The 27,339-nt window shown below is 25.1% G+C and overlaps 3 protein-coding genes across 3 annotated transcripts; 1 reads left to right on the plus strand and 2 right to left on the minus strand.

Moving 5' to 3' along the window:
- Positions 1–8,566: 8,566 nt before the first annotated feature.
- Positions 8,567–10,110, minus strand: OCT59_007802 (uncharacterized protein; the record flags this gene model as incomplete). Its single annotated transcript, XM_066132441.1, has 6 exons — positions 8,567–8,878; positions 8,955–9,326; positions 9,385–9,555; positions 9,613–9,785; positions 9,867–9,922; positions 10,070–10,110. The coding sequence occupies 6 exons, from the start codon at positions 10,108–10,110 to the stop codon at positions 8,567–8,569; spliced, it is 1,125 nt and encodes a 374-aa protein (XP_065998935.1).
- Positions 10,111–19,618: 9,508 nt separating this feature from the next.
- OCT59_007803 (uncharacterized protein) lies at positions 19,619–23,330 on the minus strand (the record flags this gene model as incomplete). Its single annotated transcript, XM_066132457.1, has 12 exons — positions 19,619–19,625; positions 19,705–19,884; positions 20,398–20,522; positions 20,599–20,775; positions 20,977–21,048; positions 21,117–21,572; positions 21,644–22,120; positions 22,193–22,323; positions 22,522–22,666; positions 22,732–22,803; positions 23,187–23,202; positions 23,293–23,330. The coding sequence occupies 12 exons, from the start codon at positions 23,328–23,330 to the stop codon at positions 19,619–19,621; spliced, it is 1,896 nt and encodes a 631-aa protein (XP_065998936.1).
- A 3,048-nt stretch (positions 23,331–26,378) lies between these two features.
- Positions 26,379–26,777, plus strand: OCT59_007804 (uncharacterized protein; the record flags this gene model as incomplete). Its single annotated transcript, XM_066132465.1, has 2 exons — positions 26,379–26,615; positions 26,712–26,777. 2 exons carry the CDS (start codon positions 26,379–26,381, stop codon positions 26,775–26,777), a joined length of 303 nt encoding a protein of 100 aa, XP_065998937.1.
- Between the last annotated feature and the right edge of the window lie 562 nt (positions 26,778–27,339).

Raw genomic sequence — 27,339 nt, forward strand, 5'->3', positions numbered from 1 at the left:
ATTATTTTTACGGTGACCTTTTTGAAAATTAAATATGGGTTCAAACCAAGAAAACCGGTGACCTTTATTAGTAGTTTTCCCGGTCCTGTCAGAACAGTTTACCTGACCTGACCTGAAAAAAAATTTCAGGTCAGGTTAACCAGGTAACCTGATCCGACCTGACCTATGCGGAGCTCTAATTAAGATATATCAATCATTGGTCATGTCACGAATCGGCATAGGGACTTTTTATTATAAAATGATTGACATATTTTGTGTAACAGTAAATTCCAGTAAATTTTTGCCCTGTACAAAATATTTTACATAACAATATACTTTAAAATTTTAAACATATCTTTACAATATTTTGACATTAATTTTTATTAAAATTAAACTATCATTGAATTACTTTTATTAATAACAACTTTTAAAGTCTTCTATCTAATAAAAAAAATTATTAAATTAAAAAATATATATAATAGTTATTGATTATAAGATGTAATTTGCACCAAATATTCTTTTTATGCTATTAAAATAGAACTTATTTATGTAATTTTTACAAGTTTAATATAAGCTAATTGGGTAAAAAAGTAAAAAACTTGAATTTTCTATAAAAATTAATAATTAACTTGCCTTTTATGCAATATGTTTTTTAATTCTACATAAAAAAATACATATATCTGTATTATTAAAACGATGTTTAGTTTTCATACAAACTTGCATCTCTGGGTTAAAGTCAAAAAAATAGGAGAAGTTAACCTAATGTAAGTTTTTTATACAAGTATTGTACTGTCAAAATAAATGTCAAAATAAGCAGAAAAAAACCTAAAGAACAAAAGTTTTCTAATATCTGTATAAAAGTTGTTTGAGAGAAAACTATGTTATATTAGAAGCGTTTGTGCAGATCATTTTTTATTGCGCAAATTTTAATTAGTAATCAACACTTCCCGTGACATGACCGAAGATTGATATATCTTCTTTTATAATTTATATGAAAAATTACGTCCTTGCTGTTTAAACTTAATAACTGGATCAAAAGAATAATTATGAATTTCTTCTATTTTTGTGATTTGTAAATTAATATAACTAAGGTTGTCTGCCTAAACCTTTCCAAAATTCTACAATTAGTTTCTCCAAAATTTTACTATAGTTTTATTATAATTTCAGTAAGGTTTCAGTAATTTTAGCATTTATAATAAGTTTCGTCAGGGTTCGCTTTTCTCCAGAGTTATACCAACTTTTTAATAAGACTTTCATATAATTTCGGCAAAATTTCACCATTTCGGCATTTTACCAACTTGCCAAAACTCCCTAGTTTCTCCAGCAACTTTAAATACAATGCATAAAACTATTTTTTAAAAAAACTATTATGAAACATAATTTTTGTATCAATCAAAATGATCGTAATCAGTGTTATCATATGTCAATTTAATGATTATCATTTGGGGTTACATCCCAAAAATTGGGGTTAAGATTAAGATCTGCATATATGCATTTCTGGTGTCTTTATTTTGATGCAACATATTTGGATATATATGGAGTTGGTCAAGTTACTCAAGTGATATGATCATCACTATTCTATTTTTTAACTAATTTAATGTAAATTCCAAATTTCCTATAAAATTAAATTTCAAACTAAAAAATGCATAATTTTTTATAATGTATTTATTTCATATTACACTTTACAATTAAAAAATTTTTATTAACCAGATTATTGGCATTAAAAATACTTAATTATTATACAATTGTGCAATCAGTTTTTAATATTTTATCTAAAAACAAATATATATTGATAATTTTATGAAATTTAATAAGATATGATAATATAATATTATACAAGTTTTATGAATATTGAATAATATTATTTAAAATTATGGGTGGTTCCGATGGTATATAAATATAAATATCAGTAAGTTTTTAAAGTTTGTGTAAATTTGTATAGTTTAAAATTTAAAATAGTAAGTTAAGGATATTTCAGAACTCTGCTTATTTATAAGATAGGTCATCTCTAGACTTAAAAATCATATATAAAATTCTTTACAGATCCTACTATTAAAAGAAATTTTATGTTACATTGTTGATTATTTTCCTTTTAACTAATTAACTAATAGAATTTAAGAAAAAAGTAAGGTAAAAATTATTAGTAAAAGACCAATTTTTTATAATAACCTTTATTATATTTTTGCAAAAACTCAAAATTTTTTAAGATATCATTAAACTACTGTCTATGAATTTTAAAAGTAATGTGATGGTCAAATTTTCTTAATATATCATCCTAGAATGAAATAATATTTGGATGATATTGATATGGTCATGTAACGTTAATTTGCATGACATTTTAACTATACTGGACAGGTATTTTTTACAATATTGTGAAATTATTAAGAAGACATCTTTTTAGCATGTTCATGGTATTTTAAATACATTTTTTATAATATATAATTATTTTTTAAAAGATAAATACTTTTGCGTTGCTTATTGTTATACAATCAGAAAAAAATAATTTTTTGCAAATTATTTATTAATAAATATTAATATAATGCAGCTTTTAATTACAAATACATTTTTATTGCATAAAAAATTTTTTTAAAGCAAAATAAATCATAGAGCCAGATTCATAGCAACTTTTGCTAAAACTCGACTATAACACTTTTAGTATGTGACTATCATGTGATTATAGGGCCAATTGCTAGTGGAATTATAAACTTCATAACTACATTCAATTAAGGTAATATATTACTAGACCTATACTAAAGATGACTTTAGCAAGGCTTTCTTTATAAATTAAAAGAAATTTCATACATTTTTCCAGCTGGTGGGATAGCTTATGACCTCTAACCTCAAGTCTATTTACACTAATAAATCCAGAATATTTGCATTGTTAATAAAAAGTATAGTTAAGGTACTTTTAAGAATCCCTAAAAAGAAAAAATAAAATAAATGAGCAATTAAACATTCAGTCAAATAAAAATAAAAAAAATAAATACTTTCATTTTTGTTTATAATCATATGATATCAATTGAGATTGATTTGCATGACAGTTCACACCTCTAACTCATATAAATGATCCCAGAAAAATCACAGCCAAATAAATATAAGGGATACGATTAGGGTTCTGATCGGTTTCGGTAATTACCGAACCGAACCGATCGGTTTTCGGTTTTCGGTCGGTAATTGCATCAAAAATTACCGACCTAACACTTCAGTAATTTACCGATCGGTTTGGTAATTTCGGTTTTCGGTATCGGTTTTATCATTTATCGAACCGATTTACCGATCTGACTTTATATTTTGTGATTGGCAAACTGATAATCTTTTTTAGTCCATATATATATAGTTTTTTTTTAATTTTTCTTTTTTTTACAGCAAATTTCAAAATATACGGGACACTTGAGAAATTTGATTGTCAGGTTGTCGGGTAGCTGGGTTACTCGGCAGTAGGTTGTTTATTAGAAAAGTATAAATAACACGTGACGAGTATAATGAATAGTAGTATATCAGATTATATAATAACCTACTGCCGAGTAACCCGGCTACCCGACAACCCGACAATCAAATTTCTCAAGTGTCCCGTATATTTTGAAATTTGCTGTAAATAGTAACGCGTTTATTATTAATTGATAACAATCATACAATAGATTACAATTTTATATAAACACCTAGCGTATACTAAATCCAAGGATCTCAATCTTAAATTTGTTTATTGATAGGATTTATTTTTTATATAGGTTTTGTAATAAATACATCGAGGAGTAGTAAATTCGGTAAATCGGTATCGGTAATCGGTAATTACCGGCCGGTTTCGGTTATACAGTTTACCGATATCGAAAATTCGGTAAATTATCGATTACCGATACCGAAATTCGGTTTCGGTTTCGGTATGACTCAAACTGAAACTGAACCGTACCGATCGGAACCCTAGATACGATCGATATACCAACAAAATTTTATGTGTTTAAATTTATCTAAAGAGCAAGTATTTATCAGAAATCATCCAAAAATTTCAAGTTTCTTACTTTAGTAGTTTCTGTCTGATATTGTTAAAGATTAGCTTTAAATACTTTTTTTAAAAAGAGATGAAATGATTTAAAGAAATAATAAAATATAATTGTTTCAATCTAAAATGTATAAGATAAAATTGTAAAAAATATATAAAATAAATATTTAAAATGTAATAATATTATGCAGAGTCTATAAAGAATAAAATAAGTTAATTAATTAATTAAAGTATATGGTTATTCATTCTATTCTAATGAAAGTTTTAAAGCATAATGATTAAGGTTGCTTGCCGAAACCTAGGGGTTTAGGCAAGATGGCGTTTTGCCGAAAAGCGAAATTCTGCCAAAACTATATTAAAGTTATATTAAAAAACTGGCAAAACTTTAGAGAAAGGCGAAACTGCCGAAACTTATTATAAATGCCGAAACTGCTGAAACTCTGCCAAAACTATAATAAATCTATAGTAAAATTTTGACGAAACTAATCGTAGGATTTTGAAGAGGTTTAGACAAGCAACCTTAATAATGATAATATATATATTAATTAAAAATATAAAAAAAAAAAATTTGAATTTTAGAAAAACCTCCTATTTATATATCACATAAATTACGCGATATGATATTAATATAATTACAGCCATAGCTGCAGTTATTTATTTAAACTAAAAATAAGCTTTTTTCTTTTTGAGTTTAATTTTGATATTATAAGTTTTGCAAACCAATTTTTTTTCTTCTTTGAGAAAAGTTATTAACTTTGTTGCAAAAATTAATGATTTTTTTGAGAAATCAGTTTTCAGTAAATATATTTTTCATTTTTTTTTTCTTTAAAACTATTATTAACATTTAACAGTTCAGTTCTTTTTTTTTTCTTTTTTAGGTAATCTTTTGAGTCTCTTTGAATGTGGGAATTTGGCAAGTAAATTTTTATTTTTATTTAATTTAATAAATGGTTATTAACTGTCCATTTCTTTTCTTTTTTAAATAATTCTTTTAGATTTCTCTGGATATTGGATTTTGGTAAGTGTATGGTTTCAATTTTTTTTCACCTTTTAATGAATAGTTTCTACTAACAGTTCATTTATATTTTTTTAGAATGCGTTCTCTCAGATCTTTGGATATGAAATTTTGATAAATAATTTTAATTTTTTTTCTTAATAATTTTATTTTAACAAACTTAATTAACAGTTTATTTTTTGGTTTTTATCTTTTAGGTTTTGCCAATTCTTTCTAGAAATGGATTGGCTATTAAATTTCTCCCTTCTTTTTGTAGGTTTTAACTTTTTTTTCTTTTAAATTTTGGCGGATTTCATTTTATCCTTTTATCTCCACTACTAACAATTGGTTTTCTTCTTTAGATTTCAGTTGTATATTATTTTTTTTATAAAATTTTTGATACCAATCTTTTTTTTTAGGGTCTGTCTTCGTTTTGTCTTTCAAATGTGTAAAATTTTGGTAAGAAATCGGATAGTATTTACATTTCTATATATTTCTTAACAAAATATATACTAACATTTTAATTTTTCTTTTTCTTAGATGACCGAGTCTTTGGATATATAAAAGTTCAGTAAGTGAGATTTTTTTGAACTATTCTTTAATAGAACATTTATTGATGTTTTTTTCTCTTTTTTAGGTGACTTGTTTTTTGAATTCCTGGATATGAATTTCAGTGAGCATTTTTTTTCTTAATTATCAGAACGCTAGAAAATTAAAGATTTTTCTTAGTAAGAAATCAAAGATGTTTTTTTTAATAAAAAAAACATTTTTTGTTAATTTTAATGAATCTAACATTTTATCTTTTTTATTTTTAGTCGAATCTAGCATGTGGATTTCAGTGGAAATTCTGAATTTTTTTTTGGGTTTAGACGTTTAAGACTTTAATTTATAGAGGCCATTTTATTAAAAGAAATCTATTAAAAAATTGCTGTATTCCTATTAAAAGTACAACATATACTAATTTATAATGAACTTTCAAAACAATTTCAAAGCAATTCCTGATTTCAAAGAGTTCAGATTGATGGGGAAGTTAATTTAAGATTTTCCAGAACCTGCAATAGCTTTGCCAATTTATCAAATAGCATTACATATATTACACATATAACATTTATTATTGAAGAACATACAGAATCTAATGATAATGAAACAAAAGGTAATTAGTTTTTATTTTTATTTTTATATATATTCTCTAATCATTTATTTCATTTTTTTTTAGTGCATACAAATGTTGAAAATATTGTCAAATTATTTCTTAAATGATGTATATTAGTACAAAACTCCAAAAATATATTTATTAATATATATAGCATTATATTTCAATTTAAATTAATGAAATCATATTCAGATATGAATTATACAGCAGCTTTGATACATAACTGAATCTTTTTTTATAAAATTTCAACATATTTTTATGAAGATGTGTATGGATCGTTCAATAAGTGGTGATATTGTAATTATTGTTATTATTAAAGAACAATATTATGACGAATCCTATGCTATTGTCAAAGCAATTTTTAATCATCGAGATAATAATGATAATCTTTATGCATTTGTCATTATACAGTAGTTTGAAGAAATAACTTGAACAGAACTGGACTGTCCAATATATAAGTTGCGAGCAAATATTAATTAGTGGTGACCTGTTTTTCATTATCTGTAATAAATTTAGTTAATAGAGTATATTTTATTTATAATTGTACGATTCCTACATAAATACTACTTTAATGTTATTTAACAACATAGTTTAGATAATTTAAATGCACTGTTACGATATTTTTACAATAGTTATAATGATGTATCTGCAATACATTTAAAATGATTCACCATGCATAGTAATGGACATGGCAGTATATTATAATTTTTTCCATTACTTAATGTTAACTTACTTGTGAATTCAATTGGCACAGTACCGTCCCAATTCTATTTAAACATCTTAATGACATCAGGAAATTATATAGTGCGAAAAGTTGCGCAAGTTTACACATCATAATATTTCGTAAGCTTCCAGACCCGCCGCAAGTTTGCGTAAGCGTAATATTTTGTAACTTTTTAAAATATTTCGAAATATTACGATATGCAAAGCTTCATAATTTTACGATTTGTAATATTCCGTAATTTTGCGGTTCGCAATATTTCGTAATTTTACATAATATTTCGTAAGTTTTCAGACCCGCCACAAGTTTGCGTAAGCGTAATATTTTGTAACTTTTTAAAATATTTCGAAATATTACTGTATGCAAGGCTTCGTAATTTTACGATTCGTAATATTCCGTAATTTTACTGCGTAATACTTCGCAACTTTTTAAAATATTTCAAAATTCTATGATGCGTAATGTTCCATAATTTGATGATTCGTAATATTCTGTGATTTTACACAACTTAATATTTCGTAATATTTCAAAATATTTCGATAAATAATACTTCATTTTCTGTACTATAAGTTTATATAATGTATGTTTTATTAGATATAATTTTATTAAACCATAAAAAATTACAAGTATTTATTAATATATACAGAATACATAAAAGTAAAAAAAAGAAAGAGTAGAGTAACAATATTATTAGACGTAAAAAGAAGAGAAACAGCTATAGTAACGTTAGTATTAGATATAAAGATAAAAGAAATATTGTTATTATTGTTAGTATTAAGGTAAAAAGAGTTAAAGAAACAGTAAAAGGAGTAAAAGAAACATGGATATTATCGTTAGTATTAAAGTACAAGTAAAAAGAAATAAAGGAAACGTAGATAGTATTGTTAGTATTACAACATAAAGTAACAAAGAGGTAAAAAAAAACGCGTTAATATTAAAATAATTAGTATTAATAAATAAATATTACTATACCTGCAAAGTAATTGAACAAAAGAATAAAGAAATAAAGAGAAAGGAAAAAATAAACATGTTGTTAGTATTGTTAGTATTGTTAGTATTAAAGTACAAGTAAAAAGGAATAAAGGAAACATGGATATTATTGTTAGTATTACGATACAAAATAACAAAGAGGTAAAAAAAAATGAAAATAATTAGTATTAATAAACAAATATTTCTATACCTGCAAAGCAATAAATTATGAAATATATGTAAATATATTGTATATAATTAAAGAAATAATAGAAAGAAGAGACAAAAAAATTAAAAATATTGAACAAAAGAATAATAAAAAAATAAGAAACAAAAATAAATAAGACAAAAACGCGTGCATGATTAAATGATTAAATGATTAAATCACATGCAAGGATTAGCCTAATTTGATTGGCCAGAAAATATGATATCGTAAAATTACGGAAATCCGCATTTTAAAAAATCACAGAAATTGTATATGCACAATTACTAAATATTATCCCCTCGTGATAAATTAAAAATTATCAACACAAATTCAACACAAATTTAACAAATTTAACGAAATTTGGCCAAAATTAACAAATTTTTACCAGAATTATCAACACAAATTGAACACAAATTGAACACAAATTTCAGCCACGATTTATTTATGTCACACCCGTGTTGTTAAGAATTAATAACCATTTTATTTATTAAAACTATATTAATTATGGTAAAAAAAATGCTATTACGTGTGATATATATAAAAAATAATATTTATTTCCTATGCAACCCATAATTCTCTAATAAACTATTTACATACCGACCTTCCTCCTCCGTGTTATAAGAGTCAATAGAAAGTATATCATCATCAGCTATGCCATCATTGGCCGCACTATCGTTGGCCGCACCATCGTTGGCCGCATCATCGTTAGCCGCACCATCGTTAGGCCTACTATCATTAGTCACACCATCATCAGCCACATCTGCTCTATCGTCAGCTGCTCTATCACCACCATCGTCTACATCATTACCATCATGAGAATCATCGTCCGAATGTGTAAATTTATCCCTATTTTCCAACTTTTGCTAAAAATCAATAAATAAATAAATAAACTGTAATTCAAATAATTCACATTTTGCAAATTGTAAATTAAAAACTTACTAAGTTGTTGATTATCTTTGACTTCATTATACTTTCGCTCATTTGAATGTTTTGATTATTAGGATTTAAGTACGTTTTACATATGCTAATCGCATACGCTATTTGTGTTTTTGAGGGATTTTTATTTTCTTTTCGCAACTTATCAATTATCAGCGACATATATGTCGTAGGTTGCCCATCTTTAACCTTTTTAAATAGGTTGTTGTAACATCTTTTCACCTCCGCCTTACTCTTCCATTCCTGAATCTTTGACAGACTAGCCTGAGTGTTAATAGACGGTAATTTATGCCCAGTCACTTCGAAAACAGAATACATAACGTCTTTAACTTTAGACGTGAACATCCCTCGTATGCTTCTATGTTGTTGTACTAACTATTAAAAAAAAATGTTAGTATGAAATTTAATAAAATTCATAATTGCTTTAACTTACAGTCGGGGCAATTTTTTTTTCGAAAAAAATAATCCATTGATTTTTTTTGAACTGGCGCATAAATTCCGGATTTTCATCTTTTAAATATTTTTCGGTAGCGAGTTTGTACTCGTCTTGCGAAGGATAAACAAAATTTTCAAATAAAATTTTCAACACCTTCTTAACGAGCTCCTAATCAAACGAGGTTAGCATTTCAGGTTTACATTAAATAATATTCATCTTTATTACCTTTACATACTCCGGATCTATTGTATTATTATTATTTTTGTTATTATCGTTGAGCTTTTTTTCTATGCTCGAGAGACGGGTTTCGAGATTTTTTTGTCCGGTGATAAGAACTTCAAGCTTAGAAATTATCTGCGAATTGGTTCTTAATAGTTTTTCTATTGTTTTTTTATTAACTTTAACAATAAAATATAATTTAACTATATATTATATAATTTCTTTTATAAAGAATATGATACATATCATGTCATATATACCATCAACGCTATCATCGGATATTCTCACTCGCTTCTCAGCTTCGCTACCCTCAGTACTACGTTTTGAAAATCTTTCATTATCGTCAATTCTTCATTTCTCGCCACGCTTTGTAGCCATTATGATAATAAATTTGAAATGAAAATATGAGAAAAAGGAGGAAATATATGAGAAAAAAGAGGAAATATATGAGAAAAAGGTGAACTAGAAAATTCGAAAAGGATGAGGAAAAAGGGGGAAATACATGAATCAGAAATTCAGAAAAAGGAGGCAAGCTGTCATAAGGTAATTTCTGCCATTCTATACTAAAAAAGAAAAAAAACTTGCGAAATATTGCGAAAAATGGATGAACTAATGCGAAATATTACGAAAAATGAATGTACTAATGCAAAAATTTTGCATCGTGATATTACGAAAAAATATTGTAACACTTTCATAAGAGAACTTTAAAAAAAAACTCTCGTAAAAGCACATAGTACAATCGAAATATTAATCAAATCCAATTTATAAAAAAATAACATGTTACACATGTTGGGGCTTTTATGCATGGAAAAAAAAGTTGCAGCCAGTGAACTTATTTGGCTGATCAGATTGATAGTGATCTTGAGCGCTTATAACCTGATTATCGCATAAATTTGTGGCTGATCATCCGTCCATTATTGTAAAAGTGATTTGCCGTGTTAAGCCAATAAATTTGCGGCTGATTATCAGATGATTAGCCGATTGAATAAGCCATCCGAATTCTTACAGCCCGTTACAGCAAATTCAAAATATGTGAAACACTCAGCACTTTTGCTGTCAGATTCACTTGGCAGGTTGCCGGCAAATTGAAATAGTAAATAAAATAATAAACAATATTTATATGGTCATATCATAGACTTATTACATTTATTTTTAGATTTGCCAACCCACGAACTCGGCAAGTTCCCGACAGCAAAATTGCTGAGTGTTTCGCATATTTTAAATTTTGCTATAATGCGTAAAATTGCGAATAATTCCGCGATATTAGCCACCAGATTCTTACAGCCAGTTCCATTCATTAATGCGTAAATTTGCGTAGTCGTGTCTATTCAAATAACTCAATCAATTGTAATCCATTCAATTAATTCATTAAATTTTTACAATGAATTTGCAATATAATTTTATTAGCACACATAATCTCATATAAATTAAATAGTGAATTGATACTTTTCATCAAATTTGACGCGTTAATTTAGTAACATGAGTTTCAAATGCCCCCTTTGTATGCGAATATTCAGTCAACGCTTTGCATATACTCAACACGCCCAAAAATGCTTAAAAAATGTAGAAGTAGAAGTAGAAGATGATGATGATAATAATGATAGTGAAAAATATAGCAGTGAAATGGATACAAGAAGTAATCTAAGTAGTGAATATGAAAATGATAAAGTTGAGGTAATTATGTTATTCCAGATTATTCTTTTTAAAGAAAAAGCTCAATAATTATGTTATTCCAGATTATTCTTTTTAAAGAAAAAGCTCAAATTATACTAACTCATTTTGGTTTATAATTTTAGGTGGATGATGATAATAATGTACAAAATATGTCATTTGACAGTATTGGAAGTGCAATATCGAGAGATGAGCCTTGAAGATAGTAACTTTGAAAATATATTAGATTCATCTGAAGAGCCTGAAATTTTTGAAGAACCCAAAAATCTCAATACCAAAACTTGCACAGAATTTCCTAATGATGCTTATAAAGATCTAATGTTATTAGTAACGAAATATAAAATAAACAATAAAGGTGGTAATGAAATAATACGTTTTTTTAATAAACATTCAAATCTTACAGAATCACCATTACCAAAAAATATTGAACAGGGACGAGCATTTATGAATAATATGCAGTTTTCTAATTTAGAATTTAGTAAAGTTCTTATAACAAAACATAAGGATAAAGATTATTTTCTTTATTATCAAAACTTAATACAGTGCATCAAAAATATCTTAACTGTTCCTGACATAACACAAAATTTTGCGCTATCTTACGAAAACTATGAGGTAAATAGTAAATATTAGTTAATTCAATAATTTAAATAATATTTATTTTAATTTATTTATATTATTTTATAGTATAATAGAGAAAGTATTTACAGTGAACAAAACACTGGAAAATGGTGGAAAACTACGCAAGAATCCTTACCTACTGGTTCCAAATTATTATCAATTATTTTATATTCTGATGCAACAACTACAGATACATTAGGAAAAAGTCAATTGCATCATATATATATTTCATTAGGCAATATCCCAATATGGCGTCGTAATAAACAGGATGCAAAGCAACTTTTGGGATATTTACCAATTTTAGAAGCTGCAAATAAAGATCTGGTTCGTGATACCTTTCATAAATCTTTACGTCATTTACTAGAACCAATTATTTTATTAAAAGATGGTATAGACCTTTTTATAAATAATGAAAATACCTGGTTTTATCCTAGAGTTTCAACTATTATTGCAGATTGGCCAGAAGCCGCAAGTTTTTGTTTAGTTTATAAATCCTCCAATTCAAGCCTTCCATGTCACTCCTGTTTAATTAAAAGGGACAATCTTGCAAATATAAACTTATTGGTTAATGATGTAATACTAAGAACTCATGATGAAATGCGTAAATATTTTGAAAATGATACACAAAAATCTGTTTGCATAGAATCTGTACCTAATTTTTTTTGGGATTTGCCGTAAGTATGCAAAAGTAGAAATAATTATAATAACATATATATATATTAATTATAAATATTTATATTATCAAGGAATATAAATATCTACTTGGCTACTGTTCCTGACAGAATGCATCATTTAGATTTGAGTTTATTTCGTTATCAAATTATCTTCACGTGTGATATCTTAAAATTGCAACATGTTAATGGTAATAAATTAGTTGAAGAAGTAGATCGCCGTCTAGCAGCAATTCCACGTTTTCCTGCCATTAAAATTTTTTCCAATGGACTGCAGTCAATTGCAAGATTAACTGCTAATGAATATCGAAGTTTGATGAAAGTCATGATATTTGTTATTGATAATTTATATGATGAAAATAATAACGAAGTAGATAATTTTGTAAATAATGATGATCTTGTGAAATTGTACGAATATTGGAATGAAATGTATATTTTAAGTAGATATGAAGAATTTAGTGAAAGTGACTTGGAGAAATTTAATGTATGTATTAAAATTTTAGTAAAATCGAAAATTTAAATTAAATAAATTAAATTAACATTTAAATTTTAGGATACAATACATAGATGGGCGCGGATGTTTGTCAAGGCTTTTAAATTTGTTTCTCCTTCCAATTTGAAGTTGCCTAAATTGCATTCATGGGTTTATCACATTATTGACTCAATACGATCTTATGGCACAATAAATGGCTATACCACAGAAACTTACGAAAGTCTCCACAAATATTTCGTTAAAATACCCTACCGAATTAGCAATAAAAAAGATGTCGAACCTCAGCTTTTACGAACTGTAAGTATTTGGAAATTTATTTATTGTATATATTTATTATATAACTTAAGATGGAAATTAAATTAATAGATAAAACGTCAAGCAATATCTATTAGAATGTCTCAACATTCAGTGAATCCGGCAAAAACACCTTGCACTTGTAAATTTTCTGCAAGACTCTTTGATTTCTCTTTACAAGATGCAAATACATTTTTTAATGAAAAAAAGATTCCGTAGACAATAAAATGCAGACCGGTTTTGCTAGATTTATAAGTTGTCTGGATTCATATCTAGATTTACTTGATGGGTTCACAATTATTGGTGAAACCCGAATAAACATATACGGATCGGTAACACTGGAAAATGGTGCCATAATGCGTGCCACAAACAGGTATCATAATAAAGTATGGTTTAGCGACATAGCTATTTCAATGGATTCTGAAGAATCAAATGATTATATATCAGACAAAGGACTTTGTTATGGACAGGTATTTTTCCAATTTATGTAATAATTTATTATAAAGTATTAATAAATATTTATTATTTATAGGCCTTATTGTTAGCAGAAGTATTAACAGACCCACCGCTAAATCTCGCATTAATTCAATGGTACGATTTTAAATCTAAAAGGAACCCATATTTATATGGATGTCCTCACTTAAAATTGATAGAATTATATAACTTTATAGCTATAGAGTCTATACATGGTGTCGTTCACATAGTACCCCGATTTGATAAACAAAATGAATATTTCGTAAATAAATATATTTTTTAGTCACTTGATATAGGAGTTTTGATTTATTTTAATAAAATTATATCCTTAAAGAATTTATGGTCACGTTTCCCATATCATAAATAAAATGCAGATTTATTTATTTAATTATTAATAACACGGGTGTGATATAAATAAATCGTGACTGAAATTTGTGTTCAATTTGTGTTCAATTTGTGTTGATAATTCTGGTAAAAATTTGTTAATTTTGGCCAAATTTCGTTAAATTTGTTAAATTTGTGTTGAGTTTGTGTTAAATTTGTGTTGCGTAATTTTTTATTTATCACAAGGGGATGATATTTAGTAATTGCATGTACGACGTACAAGATTTTTTTTTATGATTTTTTTAAGAAATGTACGCAAAATATTTAATCAGAATATAATTGTTTTATTTTTAAATATGATATATTGATGATTTTTTTTTAAAAAAAAAATTGATTTTTTTAAAATTCAATAGAATGTGCTAATAATAAATTGGTTTATTTTTAAATATAATATATTGATATTTATATTTAAATAACCAAAACATGTACATGATTTTTAATTATTTTTAATTGAAATCAAACTAAGATTTTTTTTTAAAAAAAATTAAAATAAATTAAGTGATTTATATTTATATTTAGAATCATGATATTTATATTTAGATAATCCATATCCGCATGAGATTTAATTAATATGTTTAATGATGAAAAGTCTAATAAATTAAATTTTAATTGAAACGAGAAATAAAATCAAACCAAAGAGGTATTGTTCAAATTTTATTTAAAGTGACATTTTACGACTTTCTTTCAAATTTTTACTTATCCCAAAATCAAATTATAAAAATCAAATCTAATCTAATAATGCCTCGCCACACACGTCGTCGTTCCCACTATAACGTCCATTGGAACTGGGCTATGATGGATGAACTTGTTGACATACGCCAAGACAGAAACCGCGCCTACCACAATATTAATGGTAGAAGCCGCCAAGATTTTTGGGACTCTGTTGCCAATAGGTTCATATGACTAATATCTATAATTTCTTTAAGAAAGAATTTAAATTCAAATTAACCAATCCATTTAATTGAATCAGAATAAATAGAATATTTCGAACGAGGGTTTCCGGGCAACAGTGCAGCCAAAAGTGGAGGAACCTCGTCAGGGATTACCATGTAAGTAAATAAATAAAATTACATTCATATAAATTAAATGTATTTACCGAATATTCAAACTGATTTTGATATTTAGAACTATGTCCTTTATCATAATGGTAACCCTGGGCGGCGGCTGTGGACGCGTACCGGCGCAAGATATTATCGTGAATTTAGAACGAGATTTTGGGAGAGGCCGGGTAATTATACTATAATAAAATTTATAATTAATATTTACGTTCATGTTTTAAATTTGATAAATTTGATCAATTTTAGTCACGCGTGATGATCGTAGGGCAAGGAGAAACTTACCTACGTATCGTAGAAGAAGATAATTATTTTTATTTTTTTATTATTTATTAAGTGAGTAGCTAGGCCCAGTCCGTACCAAATATCGGCTGGAGACTCACATTTTTTTTGGGCTGTGACTGATACTGACATCCACGCCGTACAGCCTGGGTACTATTTTATAAAATAGTAGCGAACAAGTATCAAATGTGTATTTTTTTTATTAAGTTATAATAAAAATTAGAATTTACTTTAATTTTTAACATAAAAATTGTAAATAATAAAAAATTCGTAAATAAAAATAAATTTGCTTTCCCAAACTTAAAAAAAAAGGTGTTTATATAAAAGAAAAGGTGTTTATATTATTTTTGATTATTCAATAGTATCACATGCCCCTTGTATACGTTCTACTGCATATGCAGTTTACAATCTCGTAAATTTTCGAAATATTTCAACCGTAATATTACGCAGGTTTACAGTTTCGTAAATTTGCAGAATATTTTGACCGTAATATTGCGTAAATCTTACGATATTGAAAACTTACGTAATATTTTAACCGTAATATCACATAAATCTTACGAAATTGTAAACTTGCGTAATATTTTGAAATTTTTCGAAATATTATGCCATAAACTTTCGTAAACTTACAAAATCGTAAACTTACGCAATTTTTCGCGCTATAAAATTTCCTGATGGACATTGGATAAAAATTGAAGTTTCTGCAAAGATATAAATAAGTAAAGTTCTGATATTTTGTTATTCAATGATAGGATTTTTATAAATTTAGATTCATTATATTTGTTTTATTAAGAGATTTTCATAATTTTTAGCTCACTAGATAAGATAATTCAGGATGATAAATTTATAATAATTTGATTGATATTGATCAAATTATAGTTAGTATCTTTAATTTTTTAATTCGTGATTCAGATAAAAATGAGTAAACAATTTTGCGATTTCTAAATGTGGGTGTCCTTACATATATAAATCCATCAATTTTCAGCTAAATCATTTGAAATTTTTACTGAAAAAACTTTAAGATTGACTCTATCATATTTAAGTATTTAATAATATAGCAGGCTTTCCGATTTTTGAATAATCACATGATGATCGGCATATGTATTGTTTTTAGTTTTTTATTAATAAATTATCTGTTATGGCCTCATAATAAATAACTAAAATTCACATTTTCTAATAATTTTTAAATGACGTAATACTGACATAATTGTTTGTATATAGATATGTATTTTATTGGCTGGATATCATATATATCGCACATGTGATAGCTGTACTAATTTATTTTAATTGTGCTACAAAAAATTTAATAGCGAAGGACGATAAAAAAAATTGATTCTTCAGGTCTTGTTTAAACGTATTACAAAGGAATCTGGCTATTAGAGGTGGAATCCAGAAGTTATAAACACTTGAAACCTTCTTATAAAACGAAAATAAGTATAGTACGTTTATATTATTTGGCTTTACAAAGAATTTTTGACAAAAAATAGTTGGAATCAAATAAAGATATATTTTGACACTCCAGGTTCTTCTTAAGTGTAAGTTATAAAGTTTTAAATAAGTTTAGTGTCAAAAAAATTCTTTATTGATAGAACTCCTTACCATTTAAAGGGCCAGATAGGATTTTTAGAAATTTTTTTTCCTTTATTAATAAACTAATTATTTCTTTCTCTTTTTTAGGAGTTGACTTATGAATTTCTTCTATTAAAAGCTTAAACAACATTCTTTAAATAAAGTGAAAGGAGTTTTATGGCTACAATTATTGGTAAGAAATATAATTTAAATTTTGTGTCAGGTTTTGATTGTAATGACATTATCATTAATTTTCAACATACACATATGCTAAATGAATAATTTTATATTCCTTTGAAAGGTGTAAATGGGCTCTAATTTTGGAATCAAAAATCATGCAAATTGAATTATTAGATAAGGAGATATTTACGTTCAAAAACAAGAGTTTATGTCAAATTGATAGTAAATGTGTTGAGCGTATTTATTGAGGAACCAATGATTCAATCAATGCGATTTTTAACTTTTTGGATAGATCTCATTCTCTCCTTTCAAATAAATATAAATTCATTTTTCTAGCATGCATATATGTTGAGTTATTTATGATTTTGCAACAGGGATTATAATGGATTTTTAATTTATATAGAAGGTACATATTAAAATTCTTGAATTTATTTCAGATTCTAATAAAATTTTTTTTGCAAATATATTTTATTAATATTTATTAGTTTGCAAGATTTAAAGTACGATTATTATGTGAGTTTTTAAATCTGCCAGTCATTTATATTAAAAAATTACGTAAAATGCATTAAATTAAAAGTTACTACTTGTAAAAATCGGTCAATAATAATTCAATTTGAATAAAACTTTGTATGATTAAAATTTAAAGTGCAATAAATTTATTTGCAATATTTGAGGTCATATTAATATGTAGAATTTTATGCAATGTCTTGTAACGGCATTTTATATCATGTGATAAAATTGGGAAATGATCGGCAAATTAATGTGATAAATGAGAAAGCCCGCTATGCAGTGCTGTATTTAATATAATATTTATAACAGCTCTAAATTTAAAAAAAAAAATTAAAAAGAATTTTTTTATAATTTTTTTTTAAAAAAATGCTAGATTCATATTCAGAATATATGTTTTTATGGAGTTTAATCTATTTTTAAACTTTTAAAATTAGTATTTAATTTGTGATTCATGTAAAAATAAGAAGTAAATCACTAATTAAATTTGAAAAAAATAAAAAAAACTTGTTTTTGCAATTATCTTATGATCTAGTAATTCAATTTCAATGAACATTTTTTTATTGTATAGCTCTTCAAATTCTCTACGTAATAAAAAAATGATTGTTGAAATTGGATTGATAGATTGTGAGATAATTGCAAAAAATGATTTTTTCTAAAGGATTGCTGCATTTATCTAATATATTCTGAAAAAAATCATTTTTGTAATATCAGAAAACTGGGTATAATTTACATATAGTTAAACCTTTATATAACGATATGTCAAGATATATATGAAATTTTTAGAAAATATTGTTATATCAAATATATACCAATATTTATATGTCCTCACATATAGTAGAAAAATAAAATTTTATTGGTATATTAAATTTTTAATAGTATATTAGTAGGACCCTGCTTACTTATAAGATAAGTCACCCCCAGACCTAAGGTAAAAATGATATATAAAATTCTTTGCAAATCTTACTATAAACGGAAATTTTATGTTACATTGTTATGATTTTTTCCTTTTTAGCTAATTAACCAATAGAATTTAAGAAAAAAGTAAGGTAAAAACTATTAGTAAAGGGCCAATTTTCTATAGTGACCTTTATTATAAGTAAGCGAGGTCCTATATCAGTATATCGAATATTGGTATATTGAAGTTAGATTGTAATTGTAAAAATAAAGTTTTTGGTGAAAAAAAATTGAAAGTTATAATAATAATTTGTATTCAAATATAATAAATAATAGGCAATTTCTATTTGTACACGGGGTGTTTAAACACGGGTCATATTAGTAGATTAAAAACGGCATTCAAAACCTCCTTTAATACCTTAAGTAAACTTGCAGAGCAGGTGAAAATACGTATATTTATCTGTAATATAATAAGAATAAAAAGTAAAAGAGTATAATGTTGGTAGCATTCAATTTCAAATTAAAAAACAAAAAATTAGTCTATTAAAAATTATATTTATATGACCCGTGTACAAACACCCCGTATAAACTTAGAAATTTTCTAAATAATATGCAGTCAAATAATATAATTATGTGATTATCATAGGCAATAATAATTAGCAATTTTTATTTAAATTTAAAAGTTAATTACAAACTGATTTTATTATATAAAATGTTTTACAAATACTCTATAATCAGTGTTGAATAAAAAAAAGCTATTTATAAAAAAATAAAATATTTGTTTAATTACAAACTAATTAAATTAATTTCATTAAATTTACAAATATCTCATAATCAGTGTTAAACAAAAAACTATCAATAAAAAAAAATTATAGTTTTATAATGATTCTTTTCTTTTAATTAATTATTTTCATTTTAAACTATAAACTATAAAATAAATTTAATAATTAAATATTTTTTAATTAAAATAAATAAATAAATAAATAAATAAACATAATTAACTTACTTTGTGAAGTCAATAACTTCCATTGAATAAAGATTTTTTGTAAATGGATTAAGTAATCGAGATGTATAATAAGCTTCTGAATGAGTAGTTGATTGATTATTTTTAATAGATAAAAGATTTGCTTTTCTATATTCTTCTGCTTTTTCAAATTGCTTTTCAATTTCCTCATCTTTAATATATCTAAAAGAATTAATCGATTTTACTAAATCAATAGTATTTGGTCTATTATTTGGATTTGAATCCCAACATTTTTTCATTATATCAATATAAATTTTTGGTATTTCTGATTCATTTATTTCAGGTCTAACTCCATTACATATATTTAATACTAAAAATTCATCATGTGCACAATTGGCAAAAGGTTGTTTTCCAGTTGCTATATAATACATAATCATACCGAAACTGTATATATCTGCTGCTTGAGTATAAGGTTTACCTTTTAATACTTCAGGAGCTACATAAGGTATAACTCCATAAATTTTGCTTTCATCTTTTATATTACTAACTTCTCCACATAATCCCATATCTGAAATATATATTTCACCAGATGTTTCATGTTCAACTAATAAATTTCCTACATGAAAATCACGATGAACCATTTGTTTTTGATGAATATTTTTAAGTCCTATAATAATATTCAATATTAAATCTAATTTAAATGTCCAATTAAATTTATCATAATTTTTATTTAACTGGTAATATAAACTTCCTCCACTTGCATAACCTAGAACTATAATATAATCTTTTGTATCTGGATTTTGAGATAATCCATATATTCGAATAATATTTTCATTATAATTAAGAGAATATGCTCTAATCTATTAAAATATGTAAAAATTATTATTTATATAAAATAAAATTTAATTATATGTATATATATATATAATTTCTTACCTCATTTAAAAATTCATCAATAATATTTTGTGATGAATTGAGCAAACATTTTAAAGCAACTTTTATATTACCACGTATTCTTCTAAATTTTTCTTTGTAAAATAATGGACCATCCTTCCATATTGCTGAATAAACTATAGCAAATCCACCCTTACCTATTTCTTCAATCTTATTAAACTGATTGTATGATATCCACTCAAATATTGTATCAGATTTATTATTAATTTTTAATTGCATTTCTTGAATAAGTTCATCAATTTTTTTATTTCCACTGGTACAATTTATAGGATTTTTTCTTAAATAATCTAATTGACATGATATACACAAAGTATCATGCAAAATTTTACTACATTTTTCACAATATATATTTTCAATAACCATAATATAATTTTTTGTATCTGGATTTTGAGATATTCCATATATTATTTTATTATTACTATATTCATTAGCCTATTAAAAAAAAAATTTTTATTAGAAAATAAAATAAAATAAATTTATAAAAGAACTGAATTTTATACCTCATTAAAAAATTCATCAGCATTATCTTGCAAATTGTAAAATTTTAAAGCAATTTTTTGATTCTTATTTTTTAAATTTCTTTGATATATTTTTTTATATTTATCATAATTTAACTGACCATTTTTCCATATTGCTGAATATATTGTAATATAATCATCTTTGTTTATTTTTTTAATATTATTAAACTGTTCATATGGTATCCATTCAACTATTATATTATTAAAATTATCAATTTTTAATTGCATTTCTTGAATAAATTTATCAATTTTTTCATTTTTGCTGGTCCAATTTGTAAAATTTTTCTTCAAGTTGCTTATTTGACATGTTTTACACCATTTAAGATATGTAACTGTATATTCCTTACCACAATTTTCACAATATTTCTCTTGAATAACTATAATGTAATTTTTTGTATTTGGATTTTGTGATACCCCATATATTTTATTACTGTATTTCTAATAAAATAAAATAAAAATATTACTAAAATAATTAAAATAAAATAAATTAATAAAAAAAAATTTTATACCTTATTAAAAAATTCATCAGTAATATTTTGTGAATTAAATGATTTTAAAGTAACTATTTCATTCTGATTTTTTAAATTTCTTTTATATATTCTTTTATTTCCATCATAATTCAACTGACCATTTTTCCATATTGCTGAATATATTGTAAATAAATCATTTTTACCTATTTCTTTAATATTATTAAACTGTTCATATAATATCCACTCAACTATTATATTGTCATAATCATCAATCTCTAATTGCATCTTTTGAATAAATTTATCAATTTTTTCATTTCCACTTGTCCAATTTGTAAAATTTTTCTTTAAATAATTTATTTCACATGGTTTACACCATTTTTCTACTATATCTGTATATTGCTCACCACATTTTTCACAATATTCATCTTTAAGAATCATTATATAATCTTTTGTATCTGAATTTTGAGATAATCCATATATATTATCAATCCTATCTAGCATTGAATATTCATTATCCTATTAAAAATAAAAAAAAAACATTATTAAAAAATAATAATATAAAGGAAATTTATAAAGAAACTTTCTTACCTCACTTAAAAATTCAGTAATATCTTGTGTATTATAACATATTAAAGTAACTTTTTTATTTTGATTTATAAAATCTCTCTTATATATTTTTTTATTTATATCATAATTTAATGGACTACTTTTCCATACTGCTGTATATATTGTAATAATACCATTTTTGCCTATTTCTTTAATATTATCAAACTGGTCATATGGTATCCATTCGATTATTATATCATTGTAATCATTAATTTTTAATTGAAATTCTTGAATAAAATTATCAACTTTTTCATTTCCACTAGTCCAATTTATAAAATTTTTCTTTAAATAATCTATTTGACATGATTTACACCATTTTTTACGCTGATAATACATTAAATTCATATATTCTTCACCACATTTTTCACAATATTCATCTTGGATAACTATTATATAATCTCTTGTATCTGGATTTTGTGATATTCCATATATTGGAAGAGTATTACTATTACGTCCCTTTATTTGAAAATTAATTAGTATAAAAAATAATATAAAAAAATATTTATATTAATATTTCATACCTTGTTTAATAATTCGTTGGTAATATTTTGTGAATTATGCATATATTTTAAAGCAACTTGTTTTTTCCCTAACTTTCTTTTATATTTTTTTTTATAAAGACAATAATATAAAGGACCGTCCTTCCATATTGTTGAATATATTGTAATAAAACCATCTTTTCTTATCTCTTTAATATTATCAAATTGGTCATATGGTATCCATTCAATTATTATATCATTGAAATCATAAATTTTTAATTGGAATTCTTGAATAAAATTATCAACTATTTCATTTCCACTAGTCCAATTTGTAAAATTTTTCTCTAAATAATTTATTTGACATGATTCACACCATTTGTACTTCACATCTGTATATTTTTTACCACATTTTTCACAATGATCATCTTGAAAAACCATAAAATATTCTTTTGTATTTGGATTTTGAGATATTCCATATATTGGAAAATTATATAAACCAAAATATGATTTAACCTATTATAAATAATAAAAAAAATCATTACAATGAAATATAAAAATATATATATATATTAAAATTTTGGATTAAATATAGTCATTTCATACCTTATCATAAAATTCATTGGTAATAATTGACAAATCATACAAACAACTGAAAATAATTACTTTTTCATTCTCAGATTTCCTTACATATTCCTTTTTGTGATGACAATAGTATAATGGACCATCTTTCCATATTGCCAAATATAAAACATTGTTTATTTCTTTAATATCATTCAATTGATTGTATGGTATCCATTCAAATATTATATCATTTGGTTCACGAATATTTTGATTTTTTTCTTGAATTAAATTATCAATGATTTCATTTCCGCTTGTCCAATTTGTAAGATTTTTTTTAAAATTATCTATTTGACATGGTTTACACCATCTATCTTCTACAAATGTGTATCTGTCGCCACATTTTTCACAATCTATATCAATTTGCGACATTTTTATTATTATTCAAAAAAAAAAAGCGAAGACGATGAAACGGCTGAAACGCACGTCAATTTACACTACATATTTATTTAGTTTGACAGTGACCATGCCGATCGTACTGTATTAATCTGATCAACATATAATCACGTGAAAGTAGTGACACGCAAACTGATCAATGACGAGAACTATTTTTCTATAATTTTTATTCCATATAGAGATGATGATCAACATTAAAGAATCGAAAATTTAATTAATAATCTTGAAATATTTACTATGCAATTTTAAATTGGGTAAATTTAAATCAAAAGAAATTTATTTATATTTTTATCTTATGTTATTTATTGAATTTTGTAACGAAAAATATATTTTTTGAATTGAGACTATAATAATCATATCTTCAATATTACCTTTGCATTAATCTTACTAATCGCGCAAAAAAATAAGAACAAATAAAGTGTAAAAATTATGCTTAAATAGTAGATAGCAACAAATCAATTCCTATTATAAAAATATTAACAAATTTTTTTTAAAAAAAGTAATCTAATATTCTGAAATTATAAATCAAATAATTTATATTAAACGAGACCTGTGCTGTTATTAAAGCTCTGCATGAGCCAAGCTGCTCATGAGCTGTATTAATACTATTACTACAGTAGTACTTTCTTCTTTTGACTACTATACACCGATCTAAGAAGTTTTAGAACTATTATTATTGGAATCATATTTAGATGGATTAAGAGGAGGACTTTGTGAAATTACGATATCAGCTATTGATAAGTTTATTTTGGCAAATAAAGAATTCAGATAAATTAAATCATACAGATTTAAATGTTATTTTTTTTTTTAGGATCGTAAAATCTTGTTTAAAAATTTAACAAGTAATCTTTTAAAAAAATAGGCTAAATATTTAAAAAATATTGCGAGAAGTTTTTTCGAAATGTTTTATTATTATTGAGGGATCGAAATTTTTGCGGATTGAATTTCCTTAAAATAACAGAATAACTCTTTTTTCATAATCTGGTAATTGATTATTCTTCTAACGTATACTGTATAAGCTCTTATAATTTTACGTGATTCAAAGGAATAATGGAATTACAAGTCAACGCCAATATCAATTAACAAAAGACATGAATTAAGTGAATAGAAATCATCTTCGAAACGTAATAAGACTTATTTAATTAAGGCCGGCTGGGTCGATTTTTGTTAGGTCTTAAAAAATTTTTTATATTATCTAAAAATTACACATTATGAAAATTATAAAATTAAATTTGTATAAATAATTTTTATTTACTGTACATATACGAAAACCTAAAAAATGCATTGATTCTATACAATTACTTCATTATATAAAATCGTTTTTTTGATCAAGTCGATCCACTTTGCGAAATATTATTACGTTTACAATATACGCATAAAATTTAATCAAACTCCGCTTATTTACAGAAATACTGTATCTCATTACACTTGTACGCTATTATAAATGAATTTTTAATTTTCTTAATTTATAGTTAAATTTTAAGAAAATTTCACGTGATTACATATTATGAAAGTTTTTTTCGACTTTTCGACTTGCAAAAAGAAAGCAGCCAGCTGATTATTATCTTAGTCATGTAAGAAATGTAAGATAAGCTATTCATTCTATCTATCAAAATAATATGTCATTCGAATGCGTTTTTTGTTATTATACTTCAAATTCCATCTGCATTTTTTAATAATAAACTGCCTTACTCAAATAGTAGACGATAAATGTGATAATGAAATTGTACCGTACTACTCGCGTGACTAGCACAAAGCGCACAATGGAAACACTATCTTATTTCCTAACGGTACACATTAAGGTTGGTTGCCGTAAGTAACGATTATTATATATCGAATTACAACCTTTAGCGGTTGTAATATTATAAACGTAAGCTGTAAATTGGCTGTAAATACTACACCATTGCGGTTAGCTAAAAGATGGTAATTCTGATTTACAACTGTTACATTTACTTGACTTTTGGACTTACAACTATTTACGGAGACCAACACTAGACTACACATGGCGTCACATATAACGATGATTGAAGGGTGGATTGTAAAATATATTTCTGCGATTTCTGCGATTAAAGTGAATGAATGGGATGATAAGAATGATAGTAAAATTGTTTGTCGCATGATAGAGGAATGATGAATTATAATTTAGTCTAACATGAAATTGTTAACACTTACAGTAACATCTAAGGGAAATATAATCGCCGTAAAAAATTAAAGGAGTGCATTTTCCAATTCGAAATATTTAAATTAGGAGATAACCGATGTAAAATAGAATTGTGCGAAATACAAAATAATTGGCTTTTAATTTACCTTCAAAAGATGAAAATCAGAATATGATCCTATATAGTATGACTCAGAATCCCAATACTCATAAATATCAATCAAATTAGGCGTAACATTCCAAATTTAATTCGCGATAATATGATACATATACCGCATAATAAAAAATACATGTTTGGATTCATTTAAATTCCAAATAACAAAAGATTTGGAAATTCATTTGAATTGAATCTGCATATAGGCGTAGATTCTATGTTACACAATAAAATATGTTTCTTTTAATAAGTTCGCTTTTACTAAAGATCTCAAAATCTTCACATTTTTTAACTTTATTTAAGGTAAAAACGTGATAATGTTCAAATTTCGTATTTTCTTTACATATTCATGATATATTTTCTATGTGGAATCAGATGGTAAAGATTCACAATTCCTCCTCCTCACAAATTTGGGTAAAAATTCCGTTTAGACATAAAGATTTAAGTGATTATCTCCTTAATCCCGGTGCAAATAGAGAGTGGAAGAGAAACGCACCCGGTCTTGCAAGGTTCAAGATGGAGGTTAATGGGAAATTGAAAAGATGGGAAAATATAGTAACTGCAGATGGGTATTATTATATTCATGGATACAAAGATTTGGTTTGTATTATTCTTGTGATAAGACGGATACAATCTTGAATAATAACCCTAGAATTATTAAATTGCATTCTTTTTTTTTGTCTGTCATTTCAACAGAGAGAAATTAATTCATCAGGTGATACCGATCAAGTGTCTGTATACAACAATTGTGATTGTTGCTAGTCATTCAACTACCACTTATACGGTATTTTTTTTCTAAAATTATGCAAGTTTGTAACATTATTCATGAATAAACATAAATATTTTATTAGTTTTTGCCTTCTCTATTATAAAAAAATGAAAAAACTTACATTTTAGCAATAAAAGATACAAACACATATTTAAAAATCAATCAAAATCAAAATTTTTTATTATGTAATATGGATACAATAAAAGATTATCTGGCTAAGTAAAAAAAATAATAAAAAGCAGTGTTTCAGAAAGAATAAAACATGAATGGGATTCATGCCTTTCAAGCCTAATCAATATGATGGCAGTTCCTTCCCTGCTACTCCATAATAACTATTAATACTACTGCTACAAACTGGTAATATCTTTTTTTATCTGTATAAGTTTATTTAATTTTATCTTAAAATTTATAATAAATATTTAATTGCTTTCAAATTAAAGTTCTCAAATCTCATGAATTTTTCTTGTAATTGGAATTTGAACTTTATAAATTAAGCAGTATTAAGGAAAAATCTTGCAAATTTTTCTTGGTGATCTCAAGCAATATTAATCAAAC

Source organism: Rhizophagus irregularis, chromosome 15 (assembly GCF_026210795.1).
Source record: "Rhizophagus irregularis chromosome 15, complete sequence".
NCBI lineage: Eukaryota > Fungi > Glomeromycota > Glomeromycetes > Glomerales > Glomeraceae > Rhizophagus > Rhizophagus irregularis.